The sequence below is a fragment of the Chionomys nivalis genome, chromosome 3 (genome assembly GCF_950005125.1).
Source record: "Chionomys nivalis chromosome 3, mChiNiv1.1, whole genome shotgun sequence".
NCBI classification, from domain to species: Eukaryota; Metazoa; Chordata; class Mammalia; order Rodentia; family Cricetidae; genus Chionomys; species Chionomys nivalis.
In genome coordinates, this window is record NC_080088.1 from 59,636,747 (window position 1) to 59,651,017 (window position 14,271).

The following is a 14,271-nucleotide window of genomic DNA, read 5'->3' on the forward strand; positions in this document are numbered from 1 at the left end:
TTTAATTGCAGCTTTGTAGGCATAAAAGCCGCATGTACCCTAAAGACCCTGTCTAACAGAGATGCTGGGCCCAGTGGGTGGGAATGGGATTCAGATCCAGAAGGAGAGAGGTGTCTTGTAGAGTTTGGGTTATACCTGTGCCCTTCCTTCCTGACTATCTCTAATATTCTGAAATCTGACTCAGAAAGGCTCTAGTGAGATGCTTCCATAGACACAGCATGTCATCTTGAGGGCCAGGCTGGCCTTCAGGGGACACACAAGGACATTACGATGGAGCCAGGAAGATCAGTCAAGGTGGGAGTTGGATGTTCTGGAAAGTTACTGAGGCGGCTTTAGTAGGAGTTTTCTGGAAAGTTGCACATGAAGGCAAAGTCACGAGAAAGGAAAGGAGATGGAGCTCCCCAGGAGTCAGTGAGGAGCTCTCTATGGAATAGCTGTTAGGGAGGGGGCCCAGCATGAAGTGGCAGTCAGGGCACACATGGGGCTGCACCTGTGCACACATAGTAGGTTTGCTCAGAGCAGAAACACATGAGAGGCTCACCTGTGGGAGTCGGTAGGTGCTAGGGACCATTGGACATTTCTGATGATGTCATAAGCACAGAGTAACCGTATAGGAAGGCTCACTTGACAGGACAGGATCAACTTAAAGATGAGAAACAGTTCCCATGGGGGTCTAAGTGACAACCAAAAAAGAGATGCAGGAGGTCTGGAGGTTGTGGTCAGGAAGACAAAGAACCCATGTAACAGCCCCAAGCTGCAGATGGGGTGGAGAGAGACTAGCAGGGATTGAGAAAAGGTGATTGGCTCAGTAACAGGAGGACATAGGGTACCCTGGGGGATGGGCAGAAGCATATCCTCAAGGAGTTCAGGGCAGAGCTGGTGACCAGGAAGCAGGGGCTGTGCCAGCACGCCTGCCTTTGTATGGAGAAGCTGAGAGGCACTTACTCTCTGTTCCTAGAACAAGGGGAAGAGAGCTCTTGGGTCTCCGGGATTTCATCTCCGGGACCTTGGTGTTCTCACCGGTCCGAGCATCTGGAACAAACAAAAGGAACAGAAACATCAGTCAGCAGCTGTCTAAGGAGCTGAGTAGAGGAGGCTCCCCAGGCAGCACCCTACCTTGACCCTAGTTGGCCCACCCACCCTACATTCCACTCGGAGGCCCTCTGTGCCCGCCGCCGAGTGGCGCCTGCAGCAGGCCCTTCCTCCAGGGGAGCACCAAAGAAGGAGTGCCTGCTGGATGGTCCTGATAAATCAGGTGGCTGGGACAGTCACCCAGCAGGATGGATGGCCGGGCTAGGGAGCTGGTTATTGCTCCCTGCTGTAGCAGTAGAGGCTGCCAGGACTAAGGCCACTTGGCAGGGCCTGGGCCCTTAATACCCTTTGCTCTTCTTGTCCCCATGGGGCCTTGATTCGCTTATCTAAACGGTCTACAACTCAAAGGCTTTCTGCAGATGGAGGGGCCTCACACAGAAGAAAAAGACCAGGCCCCTTTGGGTTCCTTTGGGTTCACAGACTAAAAGGTGTGTGTGGCCTTTGGTTTCTGAGACTTTGCTTTTGCACTGGGCCAGGCCTGGCCAGATGAAGGCTTCAGGACAGGCCACTCGCAGAGTCTCGGAGATTAAGGCTGGGACTCATTTAAGTGTTTTTGCAGCGCATCTACAAGGCAGGTCTTCGGATTCCTGCAATGGCCATTGGCTGAGGCTGGGCAGCAAGTTCCCTCTTCCACAATGCCAGGAGCAGGTATACTCTCTCTGAGGACAGAGGTGAGCAGCACCGTGGGCACAGAAAGGGCTCTCTCTGGATTCTTACGAAACTGGATTTTTCAAACTTTGTGGTAAAACCACCCAGGACTTAGATAAGAACCGCTGGCTGACTGGCCACTACCAGGCTTGTGTTTTCACTACTTTTCGGGCAAGGGATGGAAGGCACCTCCCCCCACCCCCCAAGTTCCTTCCTGTCCTTATCCTTTATTTCCTGCTCCCAAAGAGGAAGCTCAGAGGGAGGAGGGGATTTTCCAGCAAGGGTTTGGCCACATTCCTATGGCTTGGCTGGAGAAGAAGGGCTAACAGGCTGTTCCTGCCTCCAGGTTGGGCACCTCAGCTGGTCTTGTCTAAACTGGGTTCCCTGTAAGGGGTGGTACTAGGAACACAGACTACAGAGGTTGGGGGGAGACACACACTTCCTAGTTTCAGGTTGCATTTCTCCTAGATGACATCTGTTCCCTTGCGTGCTCTAGAATGTGCATCTGTCCACACAGCCCCTTTAACTAAGTCTTGTTTATGTAGGCTTCCTCCACCGCATGCCTGGCCTCTCTGTGAGCTGGGCCATCCAGTGACAGAGGCTGCATGTGGGCACAGTTAGGTGGCAGCCGAGGGACAAGGTCAATCCCCCTGTTGAATATAACCAAAGCCATATACACGCAACTGTGGAAATGATTCCACTGGAGTTTTACTTAAGGGTTCCTAGCACTATATGATGGGTGAGGTAAAGGGACAAAGGAGGAAGAGATCCTTTTAAGCAGAGCTTGACATCCCAGTCCATACCCTGCTGCCTCTCCCACTGTGTGATGCTCCTGTCCTGCCACATCCCTAAGAGCAAAGGAGTCCCAGATGGAGAGTTCAGGGTTCTTGGCTTCTGGAGCTGACAAAGTCTCAAGTTGCCGCCCACACACCGAGGCACCAGTTTCACATGGATACATTGGAGTAGCAGAAAGACCCCTGGGACTTTAAAGAAAGGTGCACTTAGAAGTGTCTTGTCCTCCCCTTCCTAGGAGGAGGAATGAATGGCAGAGTGTGTATGGAGTACCGAATTCCTGCTTTAGTGTGCTTTTTCTCACAGTAAGTTCCAGAGCAGAGAGGAGTCTGGGAAATAGGATCAAAGAAGCTCAAAGTCCTTTTTCTGACATGTAAGTGGAGGCACAAGCAAGCCAAGGTGATCGGCCCAGATTTCCTGGCTTCTGAAAGAGGGTATCGGGGGCCCGTGGAGGCCTTTCCTCGTCGGTCATGCTGGGTGCTATTTTGATGCATTTTGTCTTTGTCATTGGCCCCTGTGAGGACTTGGGCGAATCATTTAAACTGCTTCCATAGTCATAGAAAGGGAACTTTTATCTTTTCTAGTTCACTGCATCCCAAAATCCAGGGAAGACATAAAATGATATTTTGGGCTGGGCTGTGGTGGCGTACGCCTTTAATCCCAGCCCTCAGGAGGCAGAGGCAGGTGGATCTCTGTGAGTTTGAGGCCAGCCTGGTCTACAGAATGAGTTCCAGGATAGGCTCCAAAGCAACAGAGAAACCCTGTCTCAAAAAACCAAAACCAAACCAAACCAAACAAACAAATAAAACAAAACAAAAAAACGAAAAGCAAAAAACCAAACCAGATGGTATTTTGGCGAGATCAAAAGCACCATTTACCTAAATGAACTCATTCTTTTTGTTAGCCATGTTCCCTCACCTTCTAATTAACTTTAGCATCCTCTCACTTCAGAAAGCCCTTGATTAGCCAGCTCTACCTGCCTCTGCAGTGCCCTTGGCTCTGGGGCAGGGTGGGTTCAGGAGAAGAGTGAGCACTTCACCTGGGTGCACATGGAGCTGGTTTTGAGAAGCTCCACTCACTGCAGCTTATCTCCTCATCAGACCCTGAAGAAAAGGGCTCAAGTTTCCCTTCCAAATCAGGCATATTCCAAACCCAGAGGCTCAGGGCAGGGGAGAGCAGCACCCCCTAAGTGCCAGTAATGTGGGGGCTGTGTAGGAGGTATGGGGCCCAGCCAGGAATACCAAGCTGCCTGGCCACTGTGAGAACCGCAGCATGGAATGGGCTGGGAGGACCAAACGCTTAATCGAAACCAGCTTTGTGCTCACGTGCTGCCCGGGGGATAAAAATAATAGTAATAAAAGTTCGAGAGCAGCTCGTATTTTCTGTCTATTTTAATCATTTTGTGCCGAAACTAGGTTTTATTTCTAGATCTGAGCCCTAGGGCTGGAGTCCTTTGCTGGCCTGGTTGTGCCCCTAAAAAAGTATGGGGGTCAAAGATAGAGGTGTGGAAAATCTGGGGCTCCTAAAGAGATCAGGGGATCTTCCCTTACATGGACAATGCCTCATCCCTTCTACTGCTAGACTAGCTTTGGACTCAGGCCCCTGGCATACTTTTTTGTACTATCTCCCCCACCCCCAAGAGGTTGGATCCCTGGACTCTGACCCTAGGCAAGGGAGAAGGCAGTTTTGGGAAGGTTCTAGGGGAGGGTCTGAACTTCAGAAGCCTCAGAAAGGGCAGAGCAGGGGGCTGGGCTCCTGCATCCCCTGGGACGGCTCTTTTCTTGCTGGTCTCTCTGCTTAAGAGCAAGCAGCATATGAGCATACGGAATTCTGGCTGGGGAAATGTGAAGTCTTCTCTGGCCGGGTTGTTTAGCGGTGACGAGCCGCCCTTGGATGAGCTCCTAAACTGTGGGATGAGAACCTTCCTAGTTAGGAAAAACAGCATCCCACCGGAAGAGCCAAGGGCAAGCGAGTGGCAAACAATAGGCAAGGAGCCAGTGAGATGCCTCAGTGGGTAAAGACACCTGCCACCAAGACTGAGGACCTGAGTTTGATCCCCGGGACCCACACGGTGGAAGGAAAGAAATGACTCATGTGAACTGTCCTCCGAGTTCCATATAGACTCTATTTCATGTCCTTAGGCCTCAAATAAATATTAAAGTGTAGTAAAAAAAAATCAAAATAACAGGTAGCATTCACTAGGTATCTACCCCATGCATACACATGTATGTCCTTCATGTGCTCACAGCAGGCATACATGACACTCACCAATACTTAAATTCTTTCCCTCCCTCCATCCTCTTTTCCTCTCTCTCCCTCCCTCCCCCCTTTCTTTCCTTATTTTGGAGACAAACTCTCACCCTGTAGCCCAGGTAGGTTGGTACTTGCCACACAGCCCAGGCTAGTCTTAGACTCAACCCAGTCCTCTGGCCTCGGGCTATTTAAGCGTTTTAGAGCTATAAACCCAGTCCTTCGCTTCAGCCCCACCTACTACTAACTAGCTGCACATGAAGATTTAAACAATAAATATGGAAGCAGGAGAGGATTAAGGAACATGCCAGGACTCAGACCAAGGCAGGTCAGCTTCTACTTAGCACAGCCAGCTGACCACAGCGGTTGGGAGCCAGCACTAGGGTTTAAGTTCCTATCCAACTAGCCAGGGTGGCCTGTGCAGGTGATCCCGTCTCTCAGTATTAAATAAGGCTGAGATTGCTGCCCCTCTCATCATGGTCACTAACGATCTCTGTGTTATTCTTTCCAATGGTCATGGATCAGGCTGAGCTGCCCCAGTGGTAGCATCGAACTCATTGGTCATTCTTTTCTCTCTAGAATCCTGACCATCGGGCTTCTGGGCTATCTCTCTCCCGGACTTGGTTCTCTCTTCTTGAGGACATTCATCCCAGTCTCTTCTGCAGACCCCTGAGCTCCCTCTACCTCTTAGGGCTGTACTCTCATGTCTCTCAGTTCTTTTCTTCAGTCACATCCTCTATAGGAGCTCATTCAATCCCAACTCAGTCAACGACCTCTCCGTGTGACTTCCACCCTATGTTCTGTCTTCAGTCCCTCAGATTCAGATTCATCTAAATATTTGTCCATGTGACTCATCTCTGGAGCTGTCTCCTGGGCATTTTATCCTCATATGCATGGAAATTTGACGGTCCCCCAGCCTTCACATTTTGACTTAAGTAGGTAGCATCACCATTGACCCTCCCTTCCTGCCCCCTGAAAGCCTAGATGTGACAAGTCAGAGACCTGGCTCCTGTCCAACTCTCCAGATTGAATTTATCAGCAGCTCCTATCATCTCTTAATCAAACCAGATGACAAATCCCATCTCTTCTATCTACTCTAACAGTCTAAATGTCATCACACCCTGCAGCTGGCCTCCCTGCTCTCTTTCTTACATACCTGAGGTCTGCTCACCATGAAGATGCCTGAGCGAGCCTTCACAAGCATCTGGTGCTGTCCCAATACACTGGGACATACACAGAAAACCTGGTTTCCTGTTCCAGTTCATGCTACTCTGCAGCCCTGGACCCTGCCCCCTCTTTAACTTTCTTTCCTGGCACTCTGCACCTGGTGCTTCGCCTAGCAGTCTGCTGCTTCTTCCCATGCTGCCCACAAGCACGGTCTTTCTGGGATTTTCTCTTGCTTTTTCTCTCTCTCACCTCTTTTCTCTTCTAAAACTCCTTGAAGGTCTCTGTCCAAATGTTCATTCTATCATAAGTCCTCAGCAACACTTCTCTGAAGAAGTAGTCCCTTCCCCATTACCAGGCTGCACTTTTCCACCATCATATGGTATTGCTTAAGTGTTTGTATGTGCGTACACATGCACACACGCACATGCATGAGGACACACACACACATGAAAGTCAAGTCCAAACACCAGCTCCTTGAGCTGTGCCTGGCAGAGTGCAGACCTAAATATTCGTTGAATGAACGAACGATGGCATGGGTGCTACTGCTACGTGCTCATCCGCAAAGACGTGTGATCTTTTGTGACCATGAAGCCCTGCTCTCCCTGAAGATAAGGCTGGGTGCCTTGGCTAGTGTACCTGAGCTGGGAGGGAATCATAGGAACGAATGTCCCTTGAGTAGAAGTGACTTCCAAGCAGAGGGCTGGCAATAATGGATGCCAAGGTCTCTCAGAAGTGACTTGCCATGCAAATTCCCTGACCAGAACCAGCTGGGAAAGGCCTAGCAGGCCCCAGGACCAGACACACCTGCGTTCTCTCAGGACAATGAATACTGCGCTTTACTGGGCGGGACTTCAGCCTGGACCGGTGTTTACTGTCAGTCTTTGTGAGCCCATTTGCTCCTTGGGAAAGGTAGCCTGCCCCTTGTTGCAGAAACTGAAAAGATGAAGTACAAAAGTCTCTGGCCACCGTAGGTATTAAAAGTCAACTACTTCCCTTGTGGGTGAGTTTTTTTTGTCAAGTTCTACCCATCACAGGGTCAGTACCCTTCAGGATGGGACAAGTTGACACCTACCTTCTGCTAAGTTTGGAAGAAAGGGTGATATGACCACAATCAACAAAGGGCATAAATACCTGTTTTCATAGGCAAATGACCCAACTAGAGCTATTAATAGCCGAACACACTGCATTCTGTAGGTTACTCCTTCCTGCCTTATAAGAAACAGAACACTTGCCAAGCATGGTGGCACATACCTTAATCCTGGCACTGTGGAGGCAGAGGCAGAGAGATCTGTGAGTTCAAGGCCAGCCTGGTCTGCAGAATGAGTTCCAAGATGGCCAGGACTACACAGAGAAACCCTGTCTTAAACAAAGAGGAGGAGAAGTTGGAGGAGTGAAGGAAGAAAGGAAGAAGGAAGGAAGGGAGAAAAGAAGGAAGGAAAGAAACAGAACACACCCGAGCCCAACAGGATTCCTGTCTGTGAAATCCTGAAATGCATCCTTACATTGTATTCTTTTTTAAAAAATATTTATTTATTTTTATTATGTTTATAGTATTCTGTCTGTGTGTATGCCTGCAGGCCAGAAGAGGGCACCAGACCTCATTACAGATGGTTGTGAGCCACCATGTGGTTGCTGGGAATTGAACTCAGGACCTTTGGAAGAGCAGGCAATGCTCTTAACCGCTGAGCCATCTCTCCAGCCCCCTTACATTGTATTCTTAATGGTATTGGACACAGGCTGAATGAGTGGTAGTGGCTTCCAGGAAGCATGACCAGCTCTGCTGAGTGACAGCAGGAAAGCCAATCAGAAGTCAGCACAGTAGAGAGAGACCTCGCTGTCATTTGGAAGGGATGCAGGACTGTTTCTACCCAGAGTTCAGGCAGGAGGCTACAGTAGATAGATTAGACGCACTTGCTGACGAAAAGTCAACCCTTGCTAGCTACTCCTAAGGGCAAATGTTTTCTCCCTTCCTTCCTCCTTTGCCTTATCTTTATTTCTTTGTTGAGACAGTCTCCCATGCTGGTCTTGAACTTGTGATCCTGTTGCCTCGGCCTCCCCAGCACTCATAATCCAAGATTGCATACACCAAGTCTCTTTGAGAATTTGACTGAAACCATGGATCCTGCTTTTTAGAAAGACGCTCTTGCCACACATACATGGGCTTTTGACAATATTGAAGGGTGGCCAGATCTCCTGAGATCTCTGAGCACCGTGTCCCAGGAGTGCGGAAAGCTGAGAGAAGGAAAAGACAGGAGGTCACTCAGCTTGGACAAACCCAAACCCAAAGGAGGCAGAAAGCTGCCATAAGGTTGGTTAAAAAGCCCGCTGTCCTTCAGGGTTTGCCTGGCGGTGGCTCCTGGGGGGAGGGTAAATAGAGCTAAGTGTGGCAAGAAGCTCATCTAAGAGATGGCACGAGACACATCGCCAACTACAACAGCATGGGAAATGGGGAGTAAGGCTGGGGAAGAAGGCTGCCCTTTTTCCTCTCTACAAACAAAACCAGACCAAGGCCAATTAACTGTGAGTTGCTTCTGTTGTCTCAGCTGCTGTCTCTCCTGTCTCTCTTCTAGCTCTCCTTCCAAGTCCCAGGTCCTGATTTGTAGCCAGGGGCCAAATTCTGACTTTGAAGGAACTGGGGAGAAGTGATAGTGGAGACCACAAAGAGTCCCCCAGGATGCCTCCTAGGTAATCAGAGTTTCAGAATGAATGAGTCCCCTAAACAGAAGAAAAAAAACCCCAAACCAAACAAAACCTCCTAAACACGTTGTGCAAAGGAAAAGGATATTGCCCTTTGCAAACAAATCTGGAAAAGGTGCTGACACTGTGCAGATAAGGAGAACAAATTGCTCTCTTGTCTGCAGCGAGCCGTGTAAATAGGAGCTCAAGAGGCCAGGGGTTTCAAAAGCAGATAACCTCATTAGCTGATTGACCACTTACGGATAGGAGGAATCGCTCTAAGCCCCCAGTGTGGCCTTAGAAATAAATCAGTTTCCAGGAAGGCACCACCTGGACGGAGGGCAGTAGGTCCCTAACGCAGGTGGTGACAGGCAGGTGACACACACCAGGAGTAGGAAGGAGCCCCACAGCATGCAACTAAGTTGACCATGAACCCTGATCCATCAGATCTACTTCCTCAGAGGCAGAGTCTGTAGTTCCTAGAAAGTCATTCCTAGGCTAGGCTACTTGTACCCTGTCAGACCATTTTGGCGGCTTCTTCTTCTTCTTCTTCTTCTTCTTCTTCTTCTTCTTCTTCTTCTTCTTCTTCTTCTTCTTCTTCTTCCTCTTCCTCTTCCTCTTCCTCTTCCTCTTCCTCTTCCTCCTCCTTCTTCTTCTTATTTTGGCTAGAGTTATTTAATTTACTTTGTATGTTTTCAAAAGACACTCCGTCAGAAGACACCCCATCTTTTCTCCCATTTATTATGTACGCCACTTTGAGTTTTGTGATCAGGAAGGGGGTCATGAGATCCAGCCGAGGACAAAGACTCTCTGACTAACCATAAACCAGGTTAGGATTTCAGGACCAGAGCGATCAGACTCAGGAGCCAGAACAAGGAAGCTCCTCCTCCAGATGCCTTATTTGGACACCAGTTTTGACAAGTTACTGATGGTTATTAAGCAGGCATTTCAGGGGCAAGAAACTGATTTTTAGATGTTTCCAGGAAAGTATGAACATACGAAGGATAGGCACTGGGTTGAGAGACACACAGGGATCCTGGGAGTGTTTGATTTCCAATGCTGACTGTGATGGCGAGAGAGCTGATAGCCAGGATGTCAGTCTAAACCGGCACAAGGCTCCTTCTACCCCCATGCTCAAGTTCCACATTCCTCACGGACAGGATGAAGAGACACAAACTCACCCTTCCTGCTGGGCCTTGCTCCTTCCTTAGTTGGGGAGCTCCACACTCCTCAGGGGTCTCTCTCTCTCTATCCTCTGCCCCTTCTCCCTTCTCTCTGCTATCATGTTTTCTTTTGGCAGAATTAGCCCTATTCTCCTTTCTCCCCCACCTCAGCCTGACTCACCTTCTCCTGGAGGACACTTGCACACTCAGCTTTGTCCTCAGGTCAAGGTTCTTCAGGGGGCCTGGGCACCAGCACTGTACGTACACACTTGCTTGCTGTGGTCTGTCAAATACTTAGAGTCATTTTCCTGTGGGTGTGCCCTTTCTCTTGCTGGTGCCCTTGTGCCCGACTTCCTGCCCAGAAGCTTCTGGGTGTGGAGGTCAGGACAGGGAGGGGAGGAGAAGGTGAACAACCCTTCTTCCTGGCTAGAGATACAGGAAGAGGCCATGTGGGCAGTCAGGTAATCAAGGTGAGGTTGTCACTTCCCTTCTTGACTCATTTTCTCTTTCTTTCTTTCTAGATAGCTGGAGTCTCACCAAATGAATGTTATAGTAAGGCTAGAGACCATATGGGGTGGGGAGTCATTCAGATGCAGGAGGGGCCGAGAGATGGGCCCTGCGTGGCAGCAGTGGGTAAGCATGACTTACCATCCACAGTGACTTGGCAGGAGCATTCTGCCTGGCCGGCGCTGTTCTTGGCGACGCACTTGTACAAGCCCCTGTCCTCAGGCAGTGCCTTCTCGATGGAGATGGAGAAGAGTGAACCTTTGGGGAGAGAACAGGAACTGTGTGAATGCCCAGGCAAGGGCACAGTACCTTCCCTGGTAGCTGGAGCACAGAAGGTGTCCTCAAAGGCCCCTTCTCAGAATCCAAGAGCAGAGGCCAGGCGAGAATTTGGCTGTCTCTGAATCCTCAAACTCTCTGTTGATAACCTGCTTCAAAAGAGCCTAACTCCTAATTCCCAATCAATCCTTCAGGACCCTTCCCCCACTGGAGGGCTCTCTCATAAGCCGCAGGAGAGAGACAAGCCTTTGTTAGTGGAAAGAAGGGGGAGGGGCAGATGGACATTGCCTGTCCCCAACACAGAGCATAAGCAGCCAGGTACAATATCCTGGGGACAGTGGCCAGGAAGGAGTCACCTTGCAGTGATGCTGGGGGTACTGCTTGGTAAAGCGAGTTTCTAAGACAACAAAAAACAAAAACCATGAGTTTGGCTGGACAGTGGTGGCGCACGCTTGTAATCCCGGCAGCTGGGAGGCAGAGCCAGGCAGATGTCCATGAGTTTGAGGCCAGCCTGGTTACACAGAGAAATCCTGTCTTGAAAAACCAAACCAAACCAAACTAAACATGTGTTTGCTATGATGTATGTGTGGAGGTATGAGGACAACTTTCAGGAAGCTTTTTCCTTCCCCCATACGGGTGCCAGGGATTAAACTCAGGTCGTCAGGCTTGGTGGCAGGCACATGTTTCCACTGAGACATCTCACCAGCCCAAGGTAAAGGGGGTTTGAGTGAACAGGTAAGTAGGAAAGGGTGGGAACCCATGTCTATCAGGGACACTGGCCTTTGGGAAGCTCTCCTGTGAGAGCGTAGTGGCTGTGGTGTGTGACTTGGCAAACGGCTTTTTTTAGGAAGTGCTATGACTTAAGGACAGACCACCAAGGGGTCCTAGGCCATAAAAGAGACTCCTGGGGCATTCTTCCTACAAGGCCGGGTTGCCTGCCCCCTCGGGAGGGGTGAGGATGGCTTCTTTCCTTACAGGCCGCGTAGGCTATCCTTGTCTACGAACCACCTCCGAGGGCCGAGAGGGAAGGCAGGCTGAGAATATACAAGAGCTCAGGGATCCGGTCCTTCCTCATCCAGTTCTCTCATCCTCAGAGCGATTGGGACTCTTTTAGATCTTCCTGGGTGTAGGTGTGGGCCATCTACGAATGGGGCTAGCCTGACCAGTCAAGGGTCAGCCATCTTCTAGGTCCTCCCTTGAGCCATGTGAACAAGCCTATAGTATGGCATCCTGCTCAAGTCACCCAGTGAAGAGAAGGACAGAGCAGAGCCGTGCCACCCTGCTGTCTGTAAGCTATCCATCCCCACAGCCTTCAGGCCACTGTCGCTGGGAGAATGCGGGACAAGATCAGTGGGCACTGTTCCCAGCGGGAACGTAACCAATCACTACCTTCCCTCTGTTACATGGTTATACAAAGCAGATGGCAGGAAACCGAGAGAATAAGGGAAGTGTCAGTTGGGCCCACAGCACCATGCTCAGGCTAGAGAGCTGGAAAGGCTACAGTGTTTCATGGGCCATACCCAGGCTGGAGAGCTGGAAAGGCGACGCTGCTGTTTAGGAAGGAAGCACAGCTGATCTGTGTCCCCTCCCTCCTCCCAGCTCTTGAACGGGCCTCACTGTCTTTCCATGGAGAAGGCAATGGGCCACCATATCGTCCCAACTGCAACAGAATGGATTTAGTCTGGCATGAGTAAGAATGGAGAGGCACAGGGACAGAAGCAAAGGCAGCTTGTCCATTCATCTTGGTGGATAGGAGGATGTTAGGATGATCCTTAACATCTGAGCCTGCAAGACTAGGCTCAGAAGAAACCCACCCACCTCTTAATTTCCCTGGTCTGGGAGGACAAATCCCATTTCCCTATCCCCAAGATACATCCTGCTTCATAACCCGCTTTTTGTTTTTGTTTTTCACGATTTGGTCCCCTGGCTGCCTCTGGCCTGAAACTTAAACGACAGGCACAGTAGATAGTCGTGCGAGGGCTAGAAGGGCAGTGGCATATTTGAACAAGAGCCCACTTTTCTTCCCAGCTCTCCATGGCCCCAGCAGAGTTTAGCCATGGCCACATGCATCGTGGCTTAGAAGACTGGGCAGGCTGGAGGCTGGCCACCCCAGACGAAGAATCTGGTATTTCCTGTGGGACGGCTCATTCTTGACCTCCAGAAGAAAACTGTTTCCCAGCAATTTTTTTTTTTTTTTTTTTTTGGAAGCCTCAGCTGGTCAGCCTGGTAGGGAGTATTGAGGAGGAGTGGGGGGGGGGGATGGGAAGCGGGAATCCACTGAGTGGTTCAGCAGGAGCTACCCAAGAGCCCCTCCTGGATAGAAAGTGGCTCTTCTGTGATTAAAGAACCCCCCCCCCCCGTGAGTTCGAGACCAGCCTGGTCTACAGAGCTAGCTCCAGGACAGGCTCCAAAAACCACAGAGAAACCCTGTCTCAAAAAAAAAAAAAAAAAAAAAGAACCCCCCCCCCACTCTTCCCTTTCCTGACTGGGTTGGGAAGGGGTGAGAAGAGGCTAGGATTAAGGTCAGGAGGTTGCCCCAAGTCCTAGAGGCTCCTGGTGGTTCCAAAAGCCTCCCTGACCTACCTTCCCGATAGGCATTGACCAACACTGTCACTCACCTAGGGTCCCTTCCTGGGGCACAGTGTCCTCTGTGTCACCTCTAAGGCCCTAGCTCTAGCTGCACCTTTCCTGGGATTCCCCAGGCACCTAACATAGCAAAGCCCACCTCAAGGCCATTGCTGGATCACACTCCTGTCTCCCAGGCTAGCTCTTAGGGAAGTAACCATGCTGGAATGTAGTTGCAATAAGTAGTCGAGAGTATCTGAATGGCAGAGGTTATTTCCACAGCAGGTAACCTGGAAGGATCTATGCAAGACAAGGTCACAAACACATAATCAATAACATATATTAATCTGTATTGTTGAAAAGACCAGGCAGTTTCTAGACAGAAAGAAATAGGTAATTTTGAGTTCTTTAAATGGAGTCTACATACAAGCAAAGGTACCATGTATAATTAATGCTTTGTAGGTAGTAGGTACTACGTAATTTGCAGGATGAATTTATACAAGATCGAAAAAGCCTTCGTAAGAGTCCACCCTGAAGGCAATTTAAAAAAATGAATCATCTCTTGATAAGAGCAACAAAAACAAAGCGTCATTACTAGACTGGGAGAAGTGTTTTGCTAGGGAAAGCCCAGCCTGGAGTCAGGAAGCAAACCTTGGAAATAAAGGCCCTTTTATTGCTACCTCAACCCTGCCTGGATTCCAGGGTCACTGCTATAGCCAAGATAGGTCTGGAAAGGGAAGCCCTGGTGCCTGTCCCCAGAGGGCAGGTCCAGATGATGTCTCTTGAACACAGATATCCCACAGCTCTGGGGGCAGATGAGGAAGACCACTTCCACGTCCTGGACCCTCTGAGAATCCCACCAATGACCTTCATACCTCTTCTAGGGGGTTGTCCTGCAGGCCCTGGGGCTCAGCAGAGGAACCCCCATACCTACACAGCCATCCCTAGCAGTGGGCCTTCTAAAACCCACGGATTAACTGGGTATAAGGAGGGCATGAGTGTCTCTTGACTAAAGGGACAGTAGGCTGAGAAAATATCCTGGAGGAAGTGAATCTTGAAAGAGGGGGGGATTGACAGGATAGGCGTCAGTGCAGCCGGAGGTAGAGGTGGGGAGATAGACAGGAAGATGGGTATT

General features: G+C 50.0%; 1 protein-coding gene across 4 annotated transcripts in view; it reads right to left on the minus strand.

Annotated features, from left to right (window-relative positions):
- The window catches only part of Mylk (myosin light chain kinase), a 192,151-nt gene that overhangs the window by 65,060 nt on the left and 112,820 nt on the right, over positions 1-14,271 (minus strand). For 2 of the 4 annotated variants that reach the window (XM_057764119.1, XM_057764118.1), the window contains exons 17-18: positions 10,437-10,553; positions 946-1,032 (exon numbers count right to left, since the gene is read on the minus strand). In XM_057764119.1, the coding sequence (XP_057620102.1) occupies positions 946-1,032; positions 10,437-10,553 (204 nt within the window). Of the gene's footprint in view, positions 1-945; positions 1,033-5,938; positions 5,995-9,969; positions 10,036-10,436; positions 10,554-14,271 lie in introns of those variants that run through there. The other 2 variants (XM_057764120.1, XM_057764121.1) reach the window with 2 other exon arrangements.